The sequence below is a fragment of the Zootoca vivipara genome, chromosome 5 (genome assembly GCF_963506605.1).
Source record: "Zootoca vivipara chromosome 5, rZooViv1.1, whole genome shotgun sequence".
In the NCBI taxonomy this organism is placed as follows: Eukaryota; Metazoa; Chordata; class Lepidosauria; order Squamata; family Lacertidae; genus Zootoca; species Zootoca vivipara.
The window spans coordinates 88,706,884-88,728,394 of NC_083280.1; the positions used below are offsets into that span (position 1 = coordinate 88,706,884).

At 45.4% G+C, this 21,511-nt stretch overlaps 1 protein-coding gene across 4 annotated transcripts in view; it reads right to left on the reverse strand.

The window, feature by feature from the left end:
• WDFY4 (WDFY family member 4) overlaps positions 1-21,511 on the reverse strand; it is a 173,296-nt gene that overhangs the window by 129,609 nt on the left and 22,176 nt on the right. For all 4 annotated transcript variants that reach the window (XM_060275113.1, XM_060275114.1, XM_060275115.1 and 1 more), the window contains exons 11-13: positions 16,265-16,455; positions 12,576-13,177; positions 977-1,070 (exon numbers count right to left, since the gene is read on the reverse strand). In XM_060275113.1, the coding sequence (XP_060131096.1) occupies positions 977-1,070; positions 12,576-13,177; positions 16,265-16,455 (887 nt within the window). The remainder of the gene's footprint in view (positions 1-976; positions 1,071-12,575; positions 13,178-16,264; positions 16,456-21,511) is intronic.

A 21,511-nucleotide genomic window follows, 5' to 3' on the forward strand; every position in this document is an offset into this window, starting at 1 on the left:
AATGATCCGGGATGAAAACATCAGATCTCAGACACAGAGAGAATAATAGGTGAACAAGAACTCAGTTACCCGTAAGTTTTCATACTTCCCAAACGCCCTAAAATCCTACACAAATTGAGGGGGATATAAGGAGATTTGGCATAAAGAGGGAGAAATAAAGTAGAGGCAGCACTGAGCTGGGCAAAACCCTGATAGAAATACAAATTGCCCCCTCCCTTGTCAGCAGATGGGTCCTTTGATGGGTAAAGAGATCATTTGATGGGTAAACCTTTATAGAAAAAGGTTCCCTATACCCTTCCTGGAAGATGACCTTCAATGGATGCTGTCAGGGGGGACTCCCTACAGGGAGCCTCCCCCCATCATCCTGACCATCACTTCGGCCATCATCCTGACCATCACTTTGCCCAGAAAAAGCGGCAGCAGCGGGTCAGGGGGAGGAAATGAGGATGAGAGCGGAATGGAGGAGGCAAAGCTCAGCGAGGTATCAGAGCCCCTGCACCACCCCAGCCAACAAGTAGGAGAGGGAGCACAGCCGCTTTCGGCGTGCACCCAAACGCAAGGTTAGAGGGCAGCGTTTCAGGGTTCCCAAGCTTTTATGCTGGCCCAGGAGCAGAAGGGCGCCATTGCCGGATTCTGCGAGTGACTAGGAGGGCATGTTTTCTGCTTTCTCTGCACTGTAAATATTATGCACAATAAAACCATTAAAGACAGAACGGACTGGAGTGTGTTTACTTGGGAGTAGCCGCAACAATCCCCCGACAGATGCCTTCCCAACTTTCAGAGCTGAGTACTAGGGCAAAGAAAGGCTACAGTAATTCCATTTGTTTTCCCAAAGTGGGGCTTCTAGGCCCCACTCGAAAGAGGCTGGAAGGGATCCTTTCATCTGAAAGCAATGCAACATTTGCTTTCGATCTTATGGGGCCTTGTAATCTAAGGAACCGAAGAGCCGACAAATGCCTATGAAGGCAGGACTTACTTCTGGGTGAGCCTCATTGTAGAGCTTGCAAATCAGTTTCACCATGACACAAAGAGCCCCAGGACACACAATTGCCCAGTCCTCAGCATCTAACCTGCAGAGAAAAGACATGGAGAGAGGTGCGGTAACACTAGAGGCATGGGCAGATAGATATCAGTGTATTATAAAAGACAACAGTTTAGAACATAAGGATATCCTTGCCAGTTCAGATCGGAGTCCACCTACTCCAGCCAGTCTAGAAGTTCACAAGCAGAGCAGGAACATGACCGTAATACACTGCTTCATATTCCTTGGTACTAAGACATATGTAAGATCCCATTTAGCTGCTATAGTTTTCAGTTTGCTGGGTAGCTCAGTATTTGATACTGCAATCACAGCTACACAATGCTTACCAAACATGCATGGAATTCAGCTGCAGGTCATATTTGCGCTTAGTCCGAATTTTGCACTGCAGTTCTCCAACAAACCAACGTTTAGAAAAATGTATATAATAGATTAAAATGTGCATAAAAATGAATATACCAGTGAAAACAACATACAAACATGTGTTACATCAGCAGAAACTGCTTGAGAAAATTGTGCTTATTGGGAGAAAGTTGCACTAAAATATGGAAGAATTTCCATGAGGATTTTTTTTTTAAGAAAGTTTTTAAAAATACTGTAGAAATATGAAGAACCCAATTTACGTTGGCAGGAAATTGAGAAACTGGGAGGACCTAAGTTGACAGATCCTTCCACAATATAAACGGTGGAATTGGTCTGCTTCCACAATGTGTTAACTCATAAATTCATTTTGCTCCATTTCCACATTAATCTGCGATGTTTTGATCCACACACATGCACACCACATTTAAATAAGTATCTAAATATGTATTTATAAATAAGTTTTTCTCTCAAAATATGTATTTTTATATTCCCTCAAAACAAGAGCAGAGAAGTAGACAATTTGTTCGTATTTTCTTCTTCGTTTTTTCTTTTTTCTTTTCTTTTTATTTGTCTTGCTTTTACTCGTAATTCTTTTAGAGTTACGAGTATTGCAATTTGAGTTGGATTTAAGTTGAATGTGTGAATTTAATTTTCAATTTACATTTTTACTATTAATATTGTTAATTTCAGATCTCTTATTTTATATGATTTTGTATGTTTTCATTATTATTTGAAGTGTGTGTATGAGTTTATGTGTGTGTTCATTTTAATTTGAATCTCAATGAAGTTTATTTTTAATAATAATAATAAAAGGGAAGTAGACAATTTGGGAACTACAAAAAACCTATGGATAATTAAGTGGCAACCATCACATTAGTCCATGAGGTGTGGATCAGGTCCACCCACATCCAAAATCACACAGATCAAATTCCTCAAGCGTCTGTAATCCACAATCACAGGTCTTAGGATCAAACATAGCCTGGACAAAACGTACTGGACACACACAAACTAATTTCAGAAGTTGTTAGTTTTTTAGCTTAAATGGCAAATGCCCAACCCTTACAGGCAGCCATAAAATGCACCAGGTGGCAGAACAAAATCAAAAACATCTCACAGGTTCACAATAAAACACATACACAGAAGCCACCTGAGACAGGAGGAGAGGGCAGCTGGAGGGGAAAGGGGGACTCTGAACTAGCACCGGGAGAGAAGCAAAAAGTAAAATCTATACATCAGTGCAGGAAAAGGAAATAAGTCAAATAGGAAATCAAGAAGAAAATGCACGAGAAAAAGGTTGCAGTGACAATATAATTTCTTATAGTGGGATAAATGGATGAGTAGACAGCTATTTGTTAAAAGATGTTTGAACCTACTGCAAAATAGTAGAGGAAACCAGGGAAGGAAAACATATGAAGTATGTTTCAGTTCAGAAGAACTGAAAACAGAGATAAGATGCTGAGAAATAGGAAGACTAATGAATAAAATGTTGCAGTTGTCAATGCAGGACAGAACGTAGGTCTGAATAAGAGATTTAATAGAGCCAGCAGATTTAAAGGGACATAGATATTTCTCTAATGTTACAGAAAGAGAAGTGACGGAAGAGCAGAAATATGAGTCAAAAAGGAATGGGAAACAAAGATAATGCCCAATCTCTTAACTCGTTGAGAGGCAAAAGTAAAGCTTTAAGGTGAAACAGAATAAACTCTGTATTCTGCATATTGAATTGGATATAATGATTTACCAACCAGACAGAAAATTGGTAATTTTAATCAGAACGGAAGGCTGGAGCTGGATGTCACTGGTGATGTTGCAAGCCCAAGGAAATCAGACTGCCAAAAGAAAGTGTGATGATACAGGCAGCAAGAGGTGAGCCCTGGGGGAACCGTTCCAAAATAAGAGACTTAGAGGGGGGAGGGGCATTAGCCATAGGCGATGGAAGTTGTCGTTCGGCAATATGTGGAGGGCCAGAGGCTCCCCGCACTTCCATACATGTGAAGTGAATTACAGTAACAACAATACATATGAGGGACACGCACGCACACACACACACACACACACACACAATAGCCAAAATATTTATACAGTGGAACCTCGGTTTATGAACACCTTGGTTTACGAATTTTCGGTTTACAAATGCCGCGGACCCATCTGGAACGGATTAATTCACTTTCCATTACTTTCAATGGGAAAGTTCACTTCAGTTTATGAACGCTTCAGTTTATGAACAGACTTCCGGAACCAATTACACCCATGCTTCGGGTTAAGTACGCTTCAGGTTGAGTACTCCGCGGACCCGTCTGGAACGGATTAATCCACTTTCCATTACTTTCAATGGGAAAGTTCGCTTCAGTTTATGAACGCTTCAGTTTATGAACAGACTTCCAGAACCAATTGTGTTCATAAACCGAGGTACCACTGTAATAGCAAAGCGAACAAAACACTGAATGTGTTGACAATACAAAATTCCTCTATGAAGCGAAATCTCAGCTAAGAACGTTGTAGAGCCGTTGAGGAAATCTCTGGGTTCTATCTCATTTTATCACTTCATGAAAACCAACTCAGAAATGAGGAATTTATCATATTAGGCAGCTGAACAGAATCCTCTGGACTCCCATGCATTTCTTCCGAAATCTGTGGATTGATAGAAATAACCCACAGCAACTTAATCAGGAGATCTCCCCAAATGGGGGCCATTGTTCCCTAGAAGCAGGGCCGGATTTAGGTTTGAGGAGACCCTAAGCTACTTTATATGTCCAGCTGTCCTTAGTCAACAACAAATTGTCACTGTTTTTTGTGTTGAATATATGCTATATATGCTATATGGTAATTTATGGACTTAATAGGTATCTAAAGCCATTTGCACGTGCAGAATGTAGGCACCCTATACTGTATATAGAAATGAGCAAACCGGTGATATTTTAGGGAGCAGGCTAGCAGGCGGGGCCCATGACTTACATCATAGGAGCCTACGCAACACAAGACACTGTTGCTGTATGTAGGTTTTAATTAATTTGTTTATTATCTTACATTGGAAATGTACATCCAGTTTTTTCCCCTATAATTTTTTTGGGGGCCCCCAAGAGAGTGGAGCCCTAAGCTATAGCTTGTTTAGCTTATACGTAAATCAGGCACTGTCTAGAAGCTTTGACACTGGCTAATTGGGGGACAAGTCTTTCGTGGTTAATATGACCGTGTGTTGACATGGAGGGCAACCTCAGTTCAGGAAACAGGTGTCCCGGCTCTAAACGGAAGCCACCGACCACCCGGGCGGCCCGCGGTCTATGAAATACTGGAGCTCTTTTTACCACTTTGAAAAACGTTTAATGAAGTGTTTCCCTTTTCCAGAGCTCTAAGCACACATACACACTCCACACAGCACAAGGGGAGAGGGGCTGCAGCACATTCTGAGAGTACACACCGCATTTTGCATTCCGAAATGCAATGTAGAAAGTGAAAGATTTATACGATCTGAAGAGAAACCAGAGTGTAAAAAAGCACAATGTTGCATATGTGGCGAAGTTGTGTGAAAATAAGAGAGTTCTGGGATACAATATACAACGAACTTTTAAAAATCTTTAAACGTTCATTTAAAAAAACAAAAACCAGAAGCCTTCCTATTAGGCATGATGTCCACGGGGAGGAAAAATTAGAAGAATTTTCATGTATGCAACAGCCGTGGCTAGAATTTTAATAGCAAAAAATTGGAAAGGAGAAGTGATACCAACCAAATTAGACTGGCAGGTGAAGATGATAGAATATATAGAATTAGCCAAAATAACACGAAGACTAAGAGATGAATCAAAACAGAGACTGTATATAAAACAGCACTGTAAAAAGCTAAATGCTTTGACAGGTCTGGACTTATCTTGCAAGAGTCAAGACAATACTGTAGAGGAATAAATAAAAAAAGTAATACTAAATATCTAGAAAAATAAAATAAAAATGTGTGAAGTGGAAAATGAAGTTCAGATAACACAAGGGGATGAATGGAAGTCAAGAGAACATGTGATTTTTTTGGAGTTTTTGTTTGTTATGACTGTATTGTTTTGTTTGTTGTGTTTTGGTTTGTTTTTGTAAAATGTATTGTGTGTATAGTTCTAATAAAGTTTAATAAAGCAGAAATGCAATGTAGATCTTTATTTTTCTGTTGTAACGCAGTCTCCCACCCCCTTTGCAAGGAGGTGAGGACTCAGAATAAGGATGCACAAGAATGTTTAAAATACTTTACAAATTGCCCAACCCCTTAGTCAAAGACAACCCCCCCAAAAGAAAACATCATACATAGTTCACAGAAAGAAACTACAACAGAAATTCGAGAGCGTGGTTTGTCTGCTGTCTGACAAGATACCTAATATTTACTGATTGTATTACCTGGTCAGTCTGGCCATACTTTCGTTCTGAATCCAGGTGTATTCATATACAAAATATGCCCTTAAGACAGGATTTGAAGGATTTGTAAGTGGGGGGGCATTGGGAAAGGCTTTTCCAAGATATTTCCTTCTGCAAAGGGAATTTTGGGGGTCATTAAGAGTCAAGATGGCTGCTCTCCTATACTTTTTCAGACATGTGGTTTATATACTCGTGTGTAGATGGCAAAACTGACTGGAAAACTCAGAAACCAAGAGGACAAAAACTTATAAAAGAATGGGGAAAACTTGTAAGTTATTTAGGAGACCACTGTAAGCAGATGGAAACAAAGGCAGGATTTTGATTTCACTTGTAGTGTAAAAATTATGATGGATACGTTTTGATATATATTAAAAAATGAGTATGGATGAATATGCAGTAGTAGATGTTTAAAATGAGACCTCATGGAGGGGATGGGGGGAAGTCTTGAGATTCAGAGAATCTCTTTATATAAATATACCACCAAACCTCAGTTCTTGAAATGCTCCAATTTCGAACGTTTCAGCTCCCGAACACCAAAAATTCGGAAGTAAATGCTCCGGTTTTTGAACGTTTTTTGGAATCCAAATGTCAGACGCGGCTTCCGTTTGAGTGCGAGAAGCTCTTGCAACCAATCAGAAGCCACGCCTCGGTTGTCAAACATTTCAGAAGTTGAACGGTCTTCTGGAACCGATTGTGTTCGGCAACCGAGGTTTGACTGTACTTTTTTATTCTCTGTTTATTTGTATTTTGTATTTGTAAAACCAGTAAAAATGATTCTCATTCTCTCTCTCTCTTTCTTGTGTGTTTACATTGTGCACTTCTGAACATTTGTTTTATATTTGAGACCTTATAATTATTATAACAGAAAGACCCTTGCCTAGACCTTGAAACAGCTTCAGTACAACCCAGTCAAAGCAAAATGCAACCCATTGCCAAGCTACATCAGCCTTCCTTCACGATGTTCAGGCAGGTTCAAGAAATGGCGGCCGGGAAACCAAGCTCTCAACTCTCCTGTCCTAAACACAAGTGACATGTGACAGGGAGAGGAAAGAGCGTTCATCCTGCCCCCTCTACAAATGCTTGAGAGTTTGCACTTGTCAATTAACAAATCATTATTATTTTTTAAAGTAAGCAGTCCCTAATTTTTGGGAAAGCATGGATGGTGGCAAAACGCCAACCAGCATGGCCACCCGTTTCAAAGATGCTCCATGACAAATGATGACAGGACTGTGCTTTACAAAGGATGAGTCCTAGACACCGAATACTACCGTAGTAATTAAACTGTTCATAAATGCTTTTTCACTGTGTGATCAGTTTACAAAGCGGCTACTAATGGAGTAGTACAGAACACACATACTGCCCTCCAGTGCCACAGGAACTGTACTTCACTCTCAGGGAGCTGCTTCCTCGCAGGTTGCCCTGCAACAAAAATTAAGATTCCTGTTTCTAAATATTATTAAATTTAATTACTGTTTGCTTGAACTTGGCAGGTCAAAACTGGCATTTTCATAACTGTCACGTGTCACCCAATTGCCTAAAGACCACACCACAGATAAATACAAGCCTCACATTTTTTATGTGTAAACCGGGGGGGGGGGGGACAACAACATGCTACTATGCTGGAACTTGTTCCAAAATTCACATCACTCAGGAGGTTGGTTGGGAGGAATGGTATCACTGAAAAGCAGGGCTCTTGCCACCCCACCCCCCAGACAGAACTCACAGGAACTCACTTCTGGCACCTCTCTTCCATTACAGTCGTACCTCGGATCCTGAAAACCCTGGAACTCGGATGCTTTGGCTCCCAAATGCCACAAACCCGGAAGTGATTGTTCCAGTTTGTGAAGTATTTTGGGAAACTGAAAATCTGACAGGGCTTCTGCGGCTTCTGAATGGCTGCAGGAGCTTCCAGAATGGATTCCGTTCAACTTCCAAGGTACGATTGTGTAAGAGAACAAGAGAAACGTTCGTGGTGAGTTCCAGCACCTCTTTTTTCTTGAAAAACACCACTGCTGCAAACAGGGCCGCCTTAAACCCATCCAGCGCCCTGGCGCTAGGTCCCTCCAGCACCCCCCTCCAGAGCCTCTCCAAGGGCCCGGGAGTGCCAAGCAGACCGCGGCAGTAGCGGGAGGCCACCTCCGAGGACTCCATGCTGCGCCTCCTTCTCGTTTTGACAGCGCTGGGTTCCGCTCAGTCAAGCTTTGCCACCAGCACCCGCACCGCGGGACCAGCAAGAGCTGTTTGGGCGCTGGGCGCACGCTGGTGGCGAAGCTCGACTGAGCAGAACCCAGCGCTGGGGAAACGAGAAGGAGGCGCAGCGCGGAGTCCTCAGAGAAGGAGCGCAGTCCTGGCCAGATCGCCGGAACCCTGCACTCACTTGGTGCCCCTCCAGCGCCCGGCGTCGTGGTTCTCCACGCCACTAGCCTCTATGGCTAGCACGGGCCTGGCTGCAAACATTCCCAAATTTTGTGTTCCTGTTCAGATTCCGCCTGACTTGCAGCCCCACTGGGCTCCAGCACATTCTGCAGCAGAAAAAGAACATCGCCTGCACTCATGAATGCCAACTCTTTCCTGACAGCATCATTCCTCATATGCTTTTCATAAAACAAACACTTTGATCAACTGTAGAAGTCTGCCCTAACAGAATCAATGCCCTGCCTACGGGCACAAAACATTCTTACAGATCGTTGCCCATCGAAAGAATCACGAGTGTGGGTTATAAGGTTATTCTCATTATTACTTTTATATTATATTTTATAGTTATTTATGGCCTGCCTTCTTCACTGACAAGGATTCAAGGTGGCTGGCTTACAGACAAAATAGGAACAGATAAAAACATTGGGTGGGTGGGGAATTTTTCTCTTGTGGAAGCGCTGTAAATAGGGTTTGTATGTTACGTAACATGCAAAAGTCCACCCTACTGAATCCACTGTGTGGTTGACACAACAAACTGGGTGAGGGAGATCATGTGGTTATTCCTCCCTGAATTGTTGCCATTCTTCCCAGAAAGGCAACATGTGGGTAGGAAATACCTACATGACTTTCCATGCAGTTGTTTCACACACACACAAATGCCCAACTAGCATGGGACGCAGGTCCCATGGCAACGCACAAATGTACGAACAAGACCACGTTCTGGCCAGCCCCAGTTCTGTGGTAAAGCTACATATTTCAGGGGTAAGAAACTTTTCTGGATGTGCCCAAAATAAAGCAGTAAAAATAACTGATAAATCAATTAAATAGGAGCCAATGAAGATATGTTTTTCATCGGCGAGGCTGCACGTTGAGGTCCCATAAAAATGATTATGCTAGAATTTCTTGCTTAGTTCACAACTTCCTGGTGCGTCAACGGACTCTTCAAGTGTCCCTGTTTTCCAGGGATGTCCCTGATTTAGAGAAGCTGTCCTGGTTACTGATTTGATCCCAGAATGTCCCTATTTCCATCAGAGAAATGCCGGAGGGTATTGTAGGATGTCCATGTTTTCATTGGGAAAATGTTGGAGGGTATGGAGTTATCTGACCCCCGAGCCATCTAAAGGCAATCCTGTATAAAGGTAAAGGGAGCCCTGACCATTAGGTCCAGTCGTGGACGACTCTGGGGTTGCGGCGCTCATCTCATTTTACTGGCCGAGGGAGCCGGCGTACAGCTTCTGGGTCATGTGGCCAGCAGGACTAAGCCGCTTCTGGAGAACCAGAGCAGTGTGCGAAAATGTGCACCTTCCCACCGGAGCAGTACCTATTTATCTACTTGCACTTTGATGCACTTTCGAACTGCTAGGTTGGCAGGATCCTGTATAGGGAAGTGGTTTTTTTTTAATGTTTAATGTTTTGTTATGCTTTTATATATGTTGGAAGCTGCCCAGAGTGGCTGGGGCAACCCAGGCAGATGTATGGGGTATAAATAGTAAAATTATCATTATGGAATGGGACGTCCCTATTTTCATCGGGGAAATGTTGAAGGGTGTGCAGCAACTGTCCACAATAATTCCCCCTGCTAGGGAAGATTTACTATAGCTGAAACAGTGAAGGGTTGGGGAAAGCCTAGCACTTTCTCTCTCAGAGACTACCCTGTGCAATTAGGAAGGAATCAAAATAAACCAATGCAGTACGTTAAAAATAAACCTCCAATAGCTCCAGCAGCTATTTCCTCATTTCCCTTCTGTATGTATCTGGGGAAGAGTCTTATCTCAGCAGTAGAGCACATTTGAGTATTAAAGTTCCCAGGTTCAATAACTGGCATCTCCATAGATAGCTGGGAATGAACTGTTGGGTGAAAACTTGGAGACAGTTGGAGACAGTACAGGCAATTCGCATCTTAGGCTTATTTCACTGGGCAATTGCAGCTTTATGCGGGTTGCAGAATTAAAAATAAATAAATGAAAAGGGGCAGGGGAGTCGGGGGGGTGGAACCCCTGGAAAACCCACCCGAGATCTTGCAGCAGCCCTTGAGAGACTTTCCCAGAGCCCAGTAAGCAAAGGAGGGGAGATTATATAAAGCTCTTTGCCTTGCATGGGGGTGAGGATATCAGGGACTGGCTGGATGACAATGTGGGGTGGGAGGCTTGAGAGGAAGAAGGCTCAGACCCAGAGGAGTGCTGGTGGGTCACAGAAGGCAGATCAGAGGAGGGAGGAAGCTGGGAGGAAGAAGAAACAGGAGGCTTGAGTGAACAAGAAGAGCCAGAGGCAGGGAGCCCCTTGAAGACAGGACTCGGTGCAGAGGGACATGCTTCGAGCTCAGGATCTGAAGGAGAGGACAGGGAAGGGTCAGCCCAAGATGGGAGAGGGAGTTCTCCTCACCTGCCAGAGTTTGTGTCTGCTTAGGAGATGTCTGGCACAGGAGATTTAGGAGGAGGTGCCCAGAGCCAGTCTTGGCAACGTCTTCACTGAGGGCAGCTTTGCCTGAGTGAACTCTGTTGTATACTAATATCCCGTATAAAACAGCTGACTTTACTCCGAGTCGAAGAGTCTCCTTTCTGAACTGTTGGTGAACCTATTCTCCCGTTTTGAACATGTAGAGATGGTTGCACAGGGGTCAATCGGGCTTTACATAATTTTGCTTATGCGCACAATAGTCAGGAACATAACCCCAGCCTAAGGTGAGATCTACCTGCAATGAGCTGGGCAGGCCTGTGGTCTGACTCTGCTTAGGGCAGGTTCCCATATGGACAGCTCATTCTTGATTCCTCGCTGCTCTTTGGTGTGAGGCCTCTGAAGAAACGGCTTCTTTGAGGAGGAAGTGGGAATACTGAGGAGTCGAAGCAGGAAGCCGTAGCAGGATGTTTGGCAAGACCTCACAAAAAAAGAAGTACTGGCGGCATTTGAAGCTACAGAGATCTGAGGGGGAAGCTGTCAGTTACTGCCAACCTAGCAGTTCGAAAGCACGCTAGTGTAAGTAGATAAACACGCACCACTGTGGCGGGAAGGTAAACGGCATTTCCGTGCGCTCTGGTTTCCATCACAGTGTCCCGTTGCGCCCGAAGTAGTTTAGTCCTGCTGGCCACATGACCTGGAAAGCTGTCTGTGGACATACGCCGGCTCCCTCAGCCTGAAAGCGAGATGAGTGCCGCAACCCCATAGTCGCCTTTGTCTGGACTTAACCATCCAGGGGTCCTTTATCCTTTTTACTTATACTGTGCTTTGGGTTGTATCCAACACCGGCATGCCACTTGTACAACAGGCCTCCTCTTGTGTAACAGGACTTCCCCGTGCACCTGCAAAATCTGCTCCAGAGGGTTGGTGGACCCGTTGGAACAGATTTTGGGCACACACTGCAAGAGGAACGCTTATACTGGACACACCATTCTCAAAACATGTATGAACAACATACTATGTTGTATGGCCCTCAGAATTATTTCCCTTTGCAAGGACTTTCTCTATAATTCCACAACACTTACAAAACATACAGCAGCTGTATAAAAATCAGGCTGCCAAGCTGCAATCTTCTGCGCATGTCTGATTTTAAAGCACAAGATAGGCACATGGGCAGGAATGCTGAACCCTCCTTCAACCTATCACTTCATACCAAGGAAGGTCCCACTTCCAATCGTCCAAGCTGGGCTCCAAACCAAGTTAGGGGCAGTTTTGTTCCTGTCATGTTATATGGCGTTTGAGCTTTTATCCCAGGCATAGGCGAACTCGGCCCTCCAGATGTTTTGGGACTACAACTCCCACCATCCCTAGCTAACAGGACCAGTGGTCAGGGATGATGGGAATTGTAGTCTCAAAACATCTGGAGGGCCGAGTTTGCCTATGCCTGTTTTATCCTGTGTCAACATGCACAGAAGCAGGCTGCCAGTTAATTCACATAGAGATGGACAAACCGGTCGCTGTCAGTTTCCCTCAGTTTCTTTCTTTTCCAATCTTCAGTTTGGCACAATCCTCGTGAAAATTCACCAGCATTTCCTTCCACAGTTCTCCTGACATGCAAGGTTTTTGTATGCAGTTTCCCACAATACACACATTTTTCAAGCAATTTCCCCTATTATAATGTATTTTGCGTTATTTTTCACAAACATATGCATTTTTATGCACACCTTCCCCTTTTTAAAAACAAACCAAACCAAATCGAACACCTTTTAGTACACATTATTTGCCCGAAGAGCTTTGTTATGAAACCCAGAGTAGTGCAAACCATGAAGGATCCATGTATTTCAATTCACATATTGTTTCAGGAGCGGAAGCTGGATAAAATGTCTCCCCCTTCACTTACTGCATGAAAAGAATGCTGTAAAAATATAATAACAGAAGACATTTTTTTTAGCACTTATAGTAGTCAAAAACTTACCTGTCTTTGAATTCTGGCTGTAGGTCTGCAGGTGCTCTATTTTCACCTACATGCTCCAAGTTGTCTTCAGTTTCTTCTGGTTTATTTTCTTTCACATCTCGAGGGACTTGATCTACACCTGGCTTCATGTCCACCAAGTAGCTCTTGAGTTCGAAGGGGTTCCTCCTGGCCATGTTGTCAAGGAAATTGAGTATCATTACGCAGCTTTTAAGCCAGGTAGGAAAGGACTCGGGTGAGGAAACAGCTGCATTCGAAAACTCGGCAAACAACCGTGTTGCGCGGAGCTGTACTGGAATCTGTCCCCTCTTCTGTTCTGAGAAGCAGCCTAGCGAGCCAAGTTCCTCCGCCATCTTGTCAAAGAGCCCGTTCTTTTGGAAAAAATCGCCGTTGACAGCGTCCGAATAGATAGCAGCCGCTATCGCTTGGAGTATGTGCAGTACGAGCTCCATTATGTGGCTAGGACCAAACGGGGCCCACAGGCTTGAGGGCGGATCCTGCAACGCGCCTTCCATGTCAGCCAGCAGAGAGAGCAGCCCATTAAAACCACTGCTGGTTCTGAAGGCTGAACGGCCCTTGGGATTATCCAGTGTCCTCAGAAGAGACTTTGGAATTGGAGAGAGAGAAAGGAAGAAAGTGCTTAGCTGCCACTTCATTTGCTCTGTAAACTTTAAAAAGGGTGATTTGGGCCTAGGACTCAGTGTGGTAGGTTGTTAACCTTTGGGGTGTAATAATAATAATAATTTATTATTTATACCCCAGCCACTCTGGGTGGCTTCCAACAGAAACATTAAAATACACTAATTTCTTAAAGATTAAAAGCTTCCCTAAACAGGGTTGTCTTCAGATGTCCTCTAAAAGTCTGGTAGTTGTTTTTCTTTTTGACATCTGGTGGGAGGGTGTTCTACAGGGCGGGTGCCACTACCGAGAAGGCCCTCTGCCTGGTTCCCTGTAACTTGACTTCTCGCAGCGAGGGAACCGCCAGAAGGCCCTCGGCACTGGCAGAGCGATGGTGGTGGAGACGCTTCTTCAGGATCTTGTACCCAGATGCAAATGGGGCTCCCTTGACTGAATGGTCCTTCATTTAAAAAAACAACAACATGCCATCTAACATTTCTCCGATGAAAATAGGGACGTCCTATTCCAAAATAATATTAATTTTCTTATTTGTACCTCACCCATCTGACTGGGTTGCCCCAGCCACTCTGGGCAGCTTCCAACATATATGGAAATATATATTAAAACATTAAAACTTAAAGGGGGGGGGCTGTCTTCAGATGTCTTCTGGGTCGTATAACTCCATATCCTCCAACATTTCTCTGATGAAAATAGGGACATCCTAAGGACATTCTGGGATCCAATCAGAAACCGAGAGGGCTTCTGTAAATCCGGGACTGTCCCTGGAAAATAGGGCTGAGAAATTTGAACTGTCCAGAATAAGGCGCTTGTAACTAAGCTTGTAACTCCGTCAAGAAAAAGAAATGAGATTTGCCTGGCATGGCTTGTTTTTTGAGAAACCCATGCTGGGTCTTAGTAAGGCAGCCAGTTCCACGCAATGTTGCGGGGAGCTCATTGTGTGTGCATGACCTCACATGTGCGACACAGACACACAAGGCCCAGGGAAGCCTGGCGGGGTCCACTGCTGCTGCGGGGAGGCTTGGGGGGCTGTCCCCACATCCTTGGGGGGGGGGCTGTCCTCAGCCCCATAGAGTTGGTGCCTATTATTCAGAGCATCCTTTTCTAAGTGCTCACAGACCAAGCACACGAGGTGAAACATTCCCATCATGACATACAAGTTCTCTCTCTTCCCCTTAACTCATCAAATGGGTGAGAAGGCGGCTTGCCAGAAACACAAAAGGAGGACTTTATTACTGCCATTCAGTTTTGCATGCTAATGTATCATACTAGGCTCCTGAACAGAGCATAAATCTAATCAGTCGGACTTCAAAGTATCAGGATAGCTCTGACACATATCTGGAAAGGTCAGAAGTAACTCCATTTCTTCTCGCTCTAACTCTGTTACAGTTTAATTGTCTGTCCTTCTGGCTTGAATCTATAAAAAGGTTTGCCTGCAGTGGAACCCCCTAACTCATTTACAGCTAACAGAATTTATTTTCACATCGCATTATTCGTTATTCCTCATAATTGCCTACCTCATGCCACTCCGGAATACCGTAGAGCTAATCACATTTGAGCTTGGGGTTTAACAGCTAAATATATATTAGCAAATCAATCTGAATTTGTGCATAATGTAATCACCGTCCCAAGGGCTATATATAACAAATTCATTTTCTTACATTATGTATTAACACAGTTATAATTTGTCAGAATTAGGCATCAACGCCGCATTTCTTCTCACTGGATCAGGTAATGCAACAAACTCAGTCTTAAAAAGAAGGTTGGATCAACTGTGATAAGTTTATTCCCTTGTGTGGATGGAAGGCATCTTTGAGTTGGTTACAGTTCTCTTTCATTCTAGCAGGTAGGGTTATAGTAAGAAATGTTTGCCTAAACCAGGCATCCCCAAACTGCAGCCCTCCAGATGTTTTGGCCTACAACTCCCCTGATCCCTAGCTAAGAGGACCAGTGGTCAGGGATGATGGGAATTGTAGTCCAAAACATCTGAAGGGCCGAAGTTTGGGGATGCCTGGCCTAAACCTTTCTGGGGGCAGGAGACCACCCCAACCCACCCCAGTTGTGGGGCGAGGTGCAGAACATTAGAACACAAGCCCTGTTTTAAAGAATCTGAGCAACAGTGAGAAACTTGAAATAATTGCAAAGCTATGGTGTCAGAACTGACTGATATATAGTGTTCCCATCTGGCCTGAAATCCTTCTCACAGATGTACTGGCAATGATGAATAGGGCCTGCTATGAAATAGGAAAATGCTGGTGACACTCAGCTCTATTTCTCCTTTACATCTGCGGGTGTGGCAGCGGATGTTCTGGATCATTGTCTTGACTGGACTGGATGAGAGCCAATAAACTGAAGCTCAATCCAGATAATTATTTATTTATTTATTATTATTATTTATTCCCTGCCCATCTGGCTGGGTTTCCCCAGCCACTCTGGGCGGCTTCCAACAAATACCAAATACATTAAAATATCACAGATTAAAAACTTCCCTAAACAGGGCTGCCTTTAGGTGTTTTCTAAATGTCAGGTAGCTGTTTATCTCCTTGACCCCCGATGGAAGGGCGTTCCACAGGGCGGGCGCCACTACCGATAAGGCCCTCTGCCTGGTTCCCTGTAGCTTTGCTTCTCGCAGTGAGGGAACCTGCTTGCGTCACTGTGGCAGGGCGAGCCCCCACGGGTGCCTTCTGGTCACCCCCCCCCAACATGGCACTCAGGGCAAACCGCCCACCCCCCTGTTGCGATGCCACTGCCTTTAGGTGCCAAGCGAAAAAGTTTCTCTATAACCAGACCTTTTGCTGATTGAACAATCTATGGCCTTTTAATGTATTGGAGGGGGGGGTACGGATTTGCTTTGTTTGTTATGTATTTTGCATTCTTGTTTTGTAATTGTAATTGTGAGCTGCCAAAATGAATGAATCAATCAATCATAATTTCCTTAGCATTCAGTGCAGGATGGGAAAACAAAAGTAGAAAGGAGCAAGCCCAGCCACCAAGTATTTCTACATAAAGAGGGAGGGGAACTAAATGAACAAGGAGGAGCATTTACTATTTATCACCTTAAGTAGATCCAGCTTGAAGTTGAGTTCCCCTTGGGTAGAAGAGCACAAGGCCCCAACCATGATGCTCATGTACTCCTCGGGGTTGATAATTGACAGATGCTCCAGGATAGTCAGGGTGTCATTTCGGTACAATTCATCGTCTATAAAAATCTTGATATATGGCACCATCCCGTAGTCTCTGAGAACCACTAAAGCAGTAAGTAAACATAGTTAACTGGTCCATGACCACACCACACCTCGGATTGCTGCATACTGACATAATTTTGAAGATATTTTAGTTTTAGTACTTATCCTATTGTATCAATCATCCGGGGTCTTCAAGGAGAGGACCAGCTAGCTAGCTGAGAATCACCAGAAACAAATATAAGGGCTATAGTGAATAATGTTTAAATATGTCAGTTCTAACTCTAGAGACGAGTTAAAGAACTTAGAGCAGTGTTTCCCAAACAGTGTTTCTCCAGCTGTTTTCAGACTACAATTCCCATCATCCCTGGCCACTAACTAGAGCTGATGGGAGTTGTAGTCCAAAAACAGCTGGAGACCCAAGTTTGGGAAACGCTGACTTAGAAATTAACTCATGCATGGAAAAAGCATGGATATAGCAAATTTTAGGCCCCCCCACCTTTACTTTTGTAAGCATTCTGCAGTATCACACATAGCAATATAGGAGAATTCTAACAAACACAGAAACGGGAGCAAAAATTTGAGATAAAGCTGCATTCGGCTGTCATATTTTCCCAGTCTGAGAGGGGAGGTGAAATGGTAAGAACAGGTTATTTATTGGGACAGAGTGACTTTTGCAGCTGTTGTTAAAGATGCAAAATGACGAAGCATGGGACAGAGTGAGGGAGATATTTCTGGAACAACAATGGGATATCAGCTCCGCCCAAGGCATGATGGATAATAGCAACTGTAAGAGAGAGGGCTTGCAGAGAGCAGCCCACTCTGCTTACTTCCATCAGATGGGAGAGTAGCAGCAAGTCTGGGAGTTTAAATCAGGAACAGGAAGGGTTAAGACGGGTCCAGGGCTCTGCAGAGTCCTGGTGGCTCAGCTCCAGGCTGGTAGCAGGGAAGCAGGGGAGGAGCTAGCTTCAGCAGGGGCTGGAAAGGAGGTAGACCGGCACCTCAGGAGCCTGGTTTGGGACCACGGAGGACCCATAGAGCAAGGAGGAGGGGCGTTTGGATGCCGAGTCTTAAAAAGGGGGTCAGAGCCCACGAGACGCCATTGTGGGCTTCTGCCCCATGCAGAGCAGACATGATTTGAGACATCTCACCACTGTATATAGCATGCACAATAAAACTATGAAAATCCAGAGGATGTGTGGAGTGCTTACTCTGGAGTAGCCAACACCCCATCTGTGACAGCAAGCCCACAATCTTTTGATGGCTACCCCGAGGGAAGAGGGCTGCAAATGTAGCAGCCGGCATGAAGTTGGCAGCATCTAAAGCAGAAGAGAGAGATGCCAAGGGAGGATTGGCATGCGTGAGGGGGGTAGCAGAGAGCAAGCTGCAGCCAGCACCCTGCAACTATGGAACGGCTCAAACACCAGGTAGGCACCCGGGCACAGGGGAAGCCAGGCTTAGTGAGCCGAGCAGCTCTGAACACAGCCAAGCCGGAGGAGTGGAGGCTGGACAAGCAGAGAGGACACTCGGGACGGGCCAGCACTTTGTAGGGCGACCCTCAGCACAAGCTGGCTCTAAGGCTGAGAGGCATGGTGGCGTGGAAGTGCAGGAGGCTGAGAGGCGAGTCCGGGCAGAGGGGACAGACGGAGGGGAAAGGCAGCGGCCACAAGTTCCCATACAGTCCCGGGGAGGCAGCTGCAGCCCAGCACAGACCCCTCCAGCCAGATGTGATGCAGAGGGACAAAGCCCGCGCGCGGGTACTTTCAAACGCTGATGCGGGAAAACAGAGGGAAGAGAAAGGCGGGAGATGCCTTTACAATGCACCCAGCCACTTGGTGGAACACTGCCCCCAGAGGAAGGAATGGCGAGAGCAGGCAGGCACAGACACAAGCCTGGATGCCAGATCAGGAGGGGAGGGGCCAGGCAGAGCACCAACAACTGAGCCCTCCTGTAACACCCCACAGCACGACAAAGAGATGGAAGTAAGTCTGCAGCTGCCAAGAGGCCAGACCCAGGAGACAGTCGGGCTTCTCTGCAGGGGCAGCAGCAATGATTTCCTATCGGTGGACTTTGCTAGGCAGAATCAGATTCCCCTTTTCCCAAGGAAGCTTCCCATGAGCGTCTCGGCCATAGACGGCAGGGAATTGCAGGAGGGTGAGGTCACGCAACAGACCCCCTCTCGGAAGATGACAGTGAACAAGCACGCAGAAGTGCTAGCTTTGGACTTAATGGACAATGACCCTGTGGGCAGCCAGCGCCGGGGAGATCTCACCTTTGGAGATGCAGACGGCAAGGAGCACTGCAGGAAAGAAGGAGAATCCTCAGGATCGCACCACATCAGCTCCCCAGGCGGATGGAACGACGCAGAGGCGGGGATGCAGGAAGAGAAACTGAGCCAACTCACCAAAGAGGACACTTTTACCCAGAACATACGGAGGGACTTGAGGGAGGGAGAGGGGGCAGGGGAAGGGCTTGCAGAGAAAGAGGGGTTACTCTTTAGCAATGAAGCCCGGTATATGCCCCAGGACTCCCTCAGAGGGAAGATTCTCAGGCAATATCATGACAACCCCACGGAGGGGCATGCAGTACATGTCTTCACGAGGCTCACACCCAGTAAGGCCAGTCTTGGGCGAAACCCCAGAGCCTTCCCAGAGCAGGGGGAGGGGGAGATTGGGGGACCACCCATTGAGGCATGGGGTGAGAGGAGGGAGACAGTACACCAACAACTGGATGGAGACGTGGCAAGGGGCAATGAGGCTTACAAGGAGGGGGCAGACCATCACAGGGGACTGGAGAAGGTCTTCCACGGAGGGGACAGGGTCTGGCTGTGGTCAGAAGGCCTTCCCATGGGGGGAAGGGGGAAGAAGCTGGCACCCAGAAGGCTGGGGCCCTTCAAGGTTCTGACACAGATCAACCCTGTCACCTTCAGGGGGGAAGTACCTACAGCGAGGAAGGTCCATCCCGTGGGTCAAAGGTCTTTGCTCTCGCACTTTAGGGAAAGCCCAAGGTTCAGAGGACGTGACACACATCCAACACAAGATGCTGACAGGAGGGAGGGGGAGGAAATCACACAAAAGACACTAGACAGAAGGGTGGAGGGAGAAGGCAGCCAAGAGGTTCCAGAAAGAAAGGAAGAGGAGGAGGTCTACAGTGCCACAGCGAGCCCGGGCTCCCGAAGGGGGGAGGGGGGGTTAAAATGTCTGATGGCCAGGCAGAACACTCCTGCTTCCCAAAACGCGGAGGCACCTATGCACACCATGCAAGGGGAGGGCCGCACACTGGAACTGCACGCTCCTTTCTCCCACAGATCCGAACCACCACATGTCAGTAGCACAGGGGACACAGAGGGGGAGGGCGATCCCAGGTGGGGAGCTTGGGAGACGCAGACCCAAGGAGCCCTCCGGGAATCGGAAGCAATTGTCCAGAGAGAGGAGGAGGATGACAACGGAGGGAACTACACGGACCAGCCACCCAGCACCAACTGGGAACAGGATTTTACACACACTACAGCAGAGGAGGAAGACCTGTCAGGCTTCCAGCCCTCTTTACAGACATCAGACCAGGCATCCCAGGCCTCAGAAAGGGGGGAGGGGGGAGCCTGGAGGGGGAGTGGATGTAAGAGAGAGGGCTTGCAGAGAGCAGCCCACTCTGCTTACTTCCATCAGATGGGAGAGTAGCAGCAAGTCTGGGAGTTTAAATCAGGAACAGGAAGGGTTAAGACGGGTCCAGGGCTCTGCAGAGTCCTGGTGGCTCAGCTCCAGGCTGGTAGCAGGGAAGCAGGGGAGGAGCTAGCTTCAGCAGGGGCTGGAAAGGAGGTAGACCGGCACCTCAGGAGCCTGGTTTGGGACCACGGAGGACCCATAGAGCAAGGAGGAGGGGCGTTTGGATGCCGAGTCTTAAAAAGGGGGTCAGAGCCCACGAGACGCCATTGTGGGCTTCTGCCCCATGCAGAGCAGACATGATTTGAGACATCTCACCACTGTATATAGCATGCACAATAAAACTATGAAAATCCAGAGGATGTGTGGAGTGCTTACTCTGGAGTAGCCAACACCCCATCTGTGACAGCAACAACCGGGAAAAGATAGACATAACATTTTACAAGGACAGGAAGAAACACCACGGAGAGAATAATTGCCACACACAGAAGAGCAAGGGTATAGTCTGAGTGCCTCACTTGTAGTTCTATAAATCATTTAATGTGTCAACACGAATAGAAGTTATTAATATTGCAGTTGTTGTACAGTGGTACCTCTACTTACGAATTCAATGCGTTCCAAACACACATTTGTAAGTAGAAAAAAATTGCAAGTCGAATCCCATAGGAATGCATTGGAAGAAAAAATTCGTAAGTAGAAAAAATCCTATCTAAACCGCATCCACGATGGCGGATGGAGCGTAAGTAGAAAAATTCATAAGTAGAGGTACCACTGTATACGGGATTTATTATTATGACGGGAATATAATTGAAATTAAGATTTTGGAATGCAGAAATAAAGAAAACCATCAAACAATCAATTCTAGCACGTGGGGGACAACCTAAATTATATAATTCAGTACCAGGATGATTGGTATTAGTAATTGTATTATAAATTGGTATTGTTATAATGAGGCTATAAGATTGTACTTGAAAACTAATAAAAATTATTATCCAAAAAAAGAAACAGGAGTGAAAACTGCCAGTTTTTGATAATGTCTGAAACCGAAATTAATCCAGCAAAGACAATCTATTTATCCTTAATCAAACGATTACTAAACAAAAAGCAGAATAACCCTTCTGGAGAGGAAATCCAGAATACAGTGGTACCTCTACTTACGATTATTATAATTTTTTTGCCAAATCAAAAGTGTTGCTACTTTATTTTTTTATTTTTATTTTTTAAAAATTTTTAAAATAAACTTTATTCATTCAATTTAAAAAAAGCATATTACAATATCAAACACTTATACAGGGACGAATTTAATGCGTTCCAAACACACATTTGTAAGTGGAAAAAAATTGTAAGTCGAATCCCATAGGAATGCATTGGGAGAAAAAATTCGTAAGTCGAAGCAACCCTATCTAAAAATTCGTAAGTAGAAAAAATCCTATCTAAACCGCATCCAAGATGGCGGACGGAG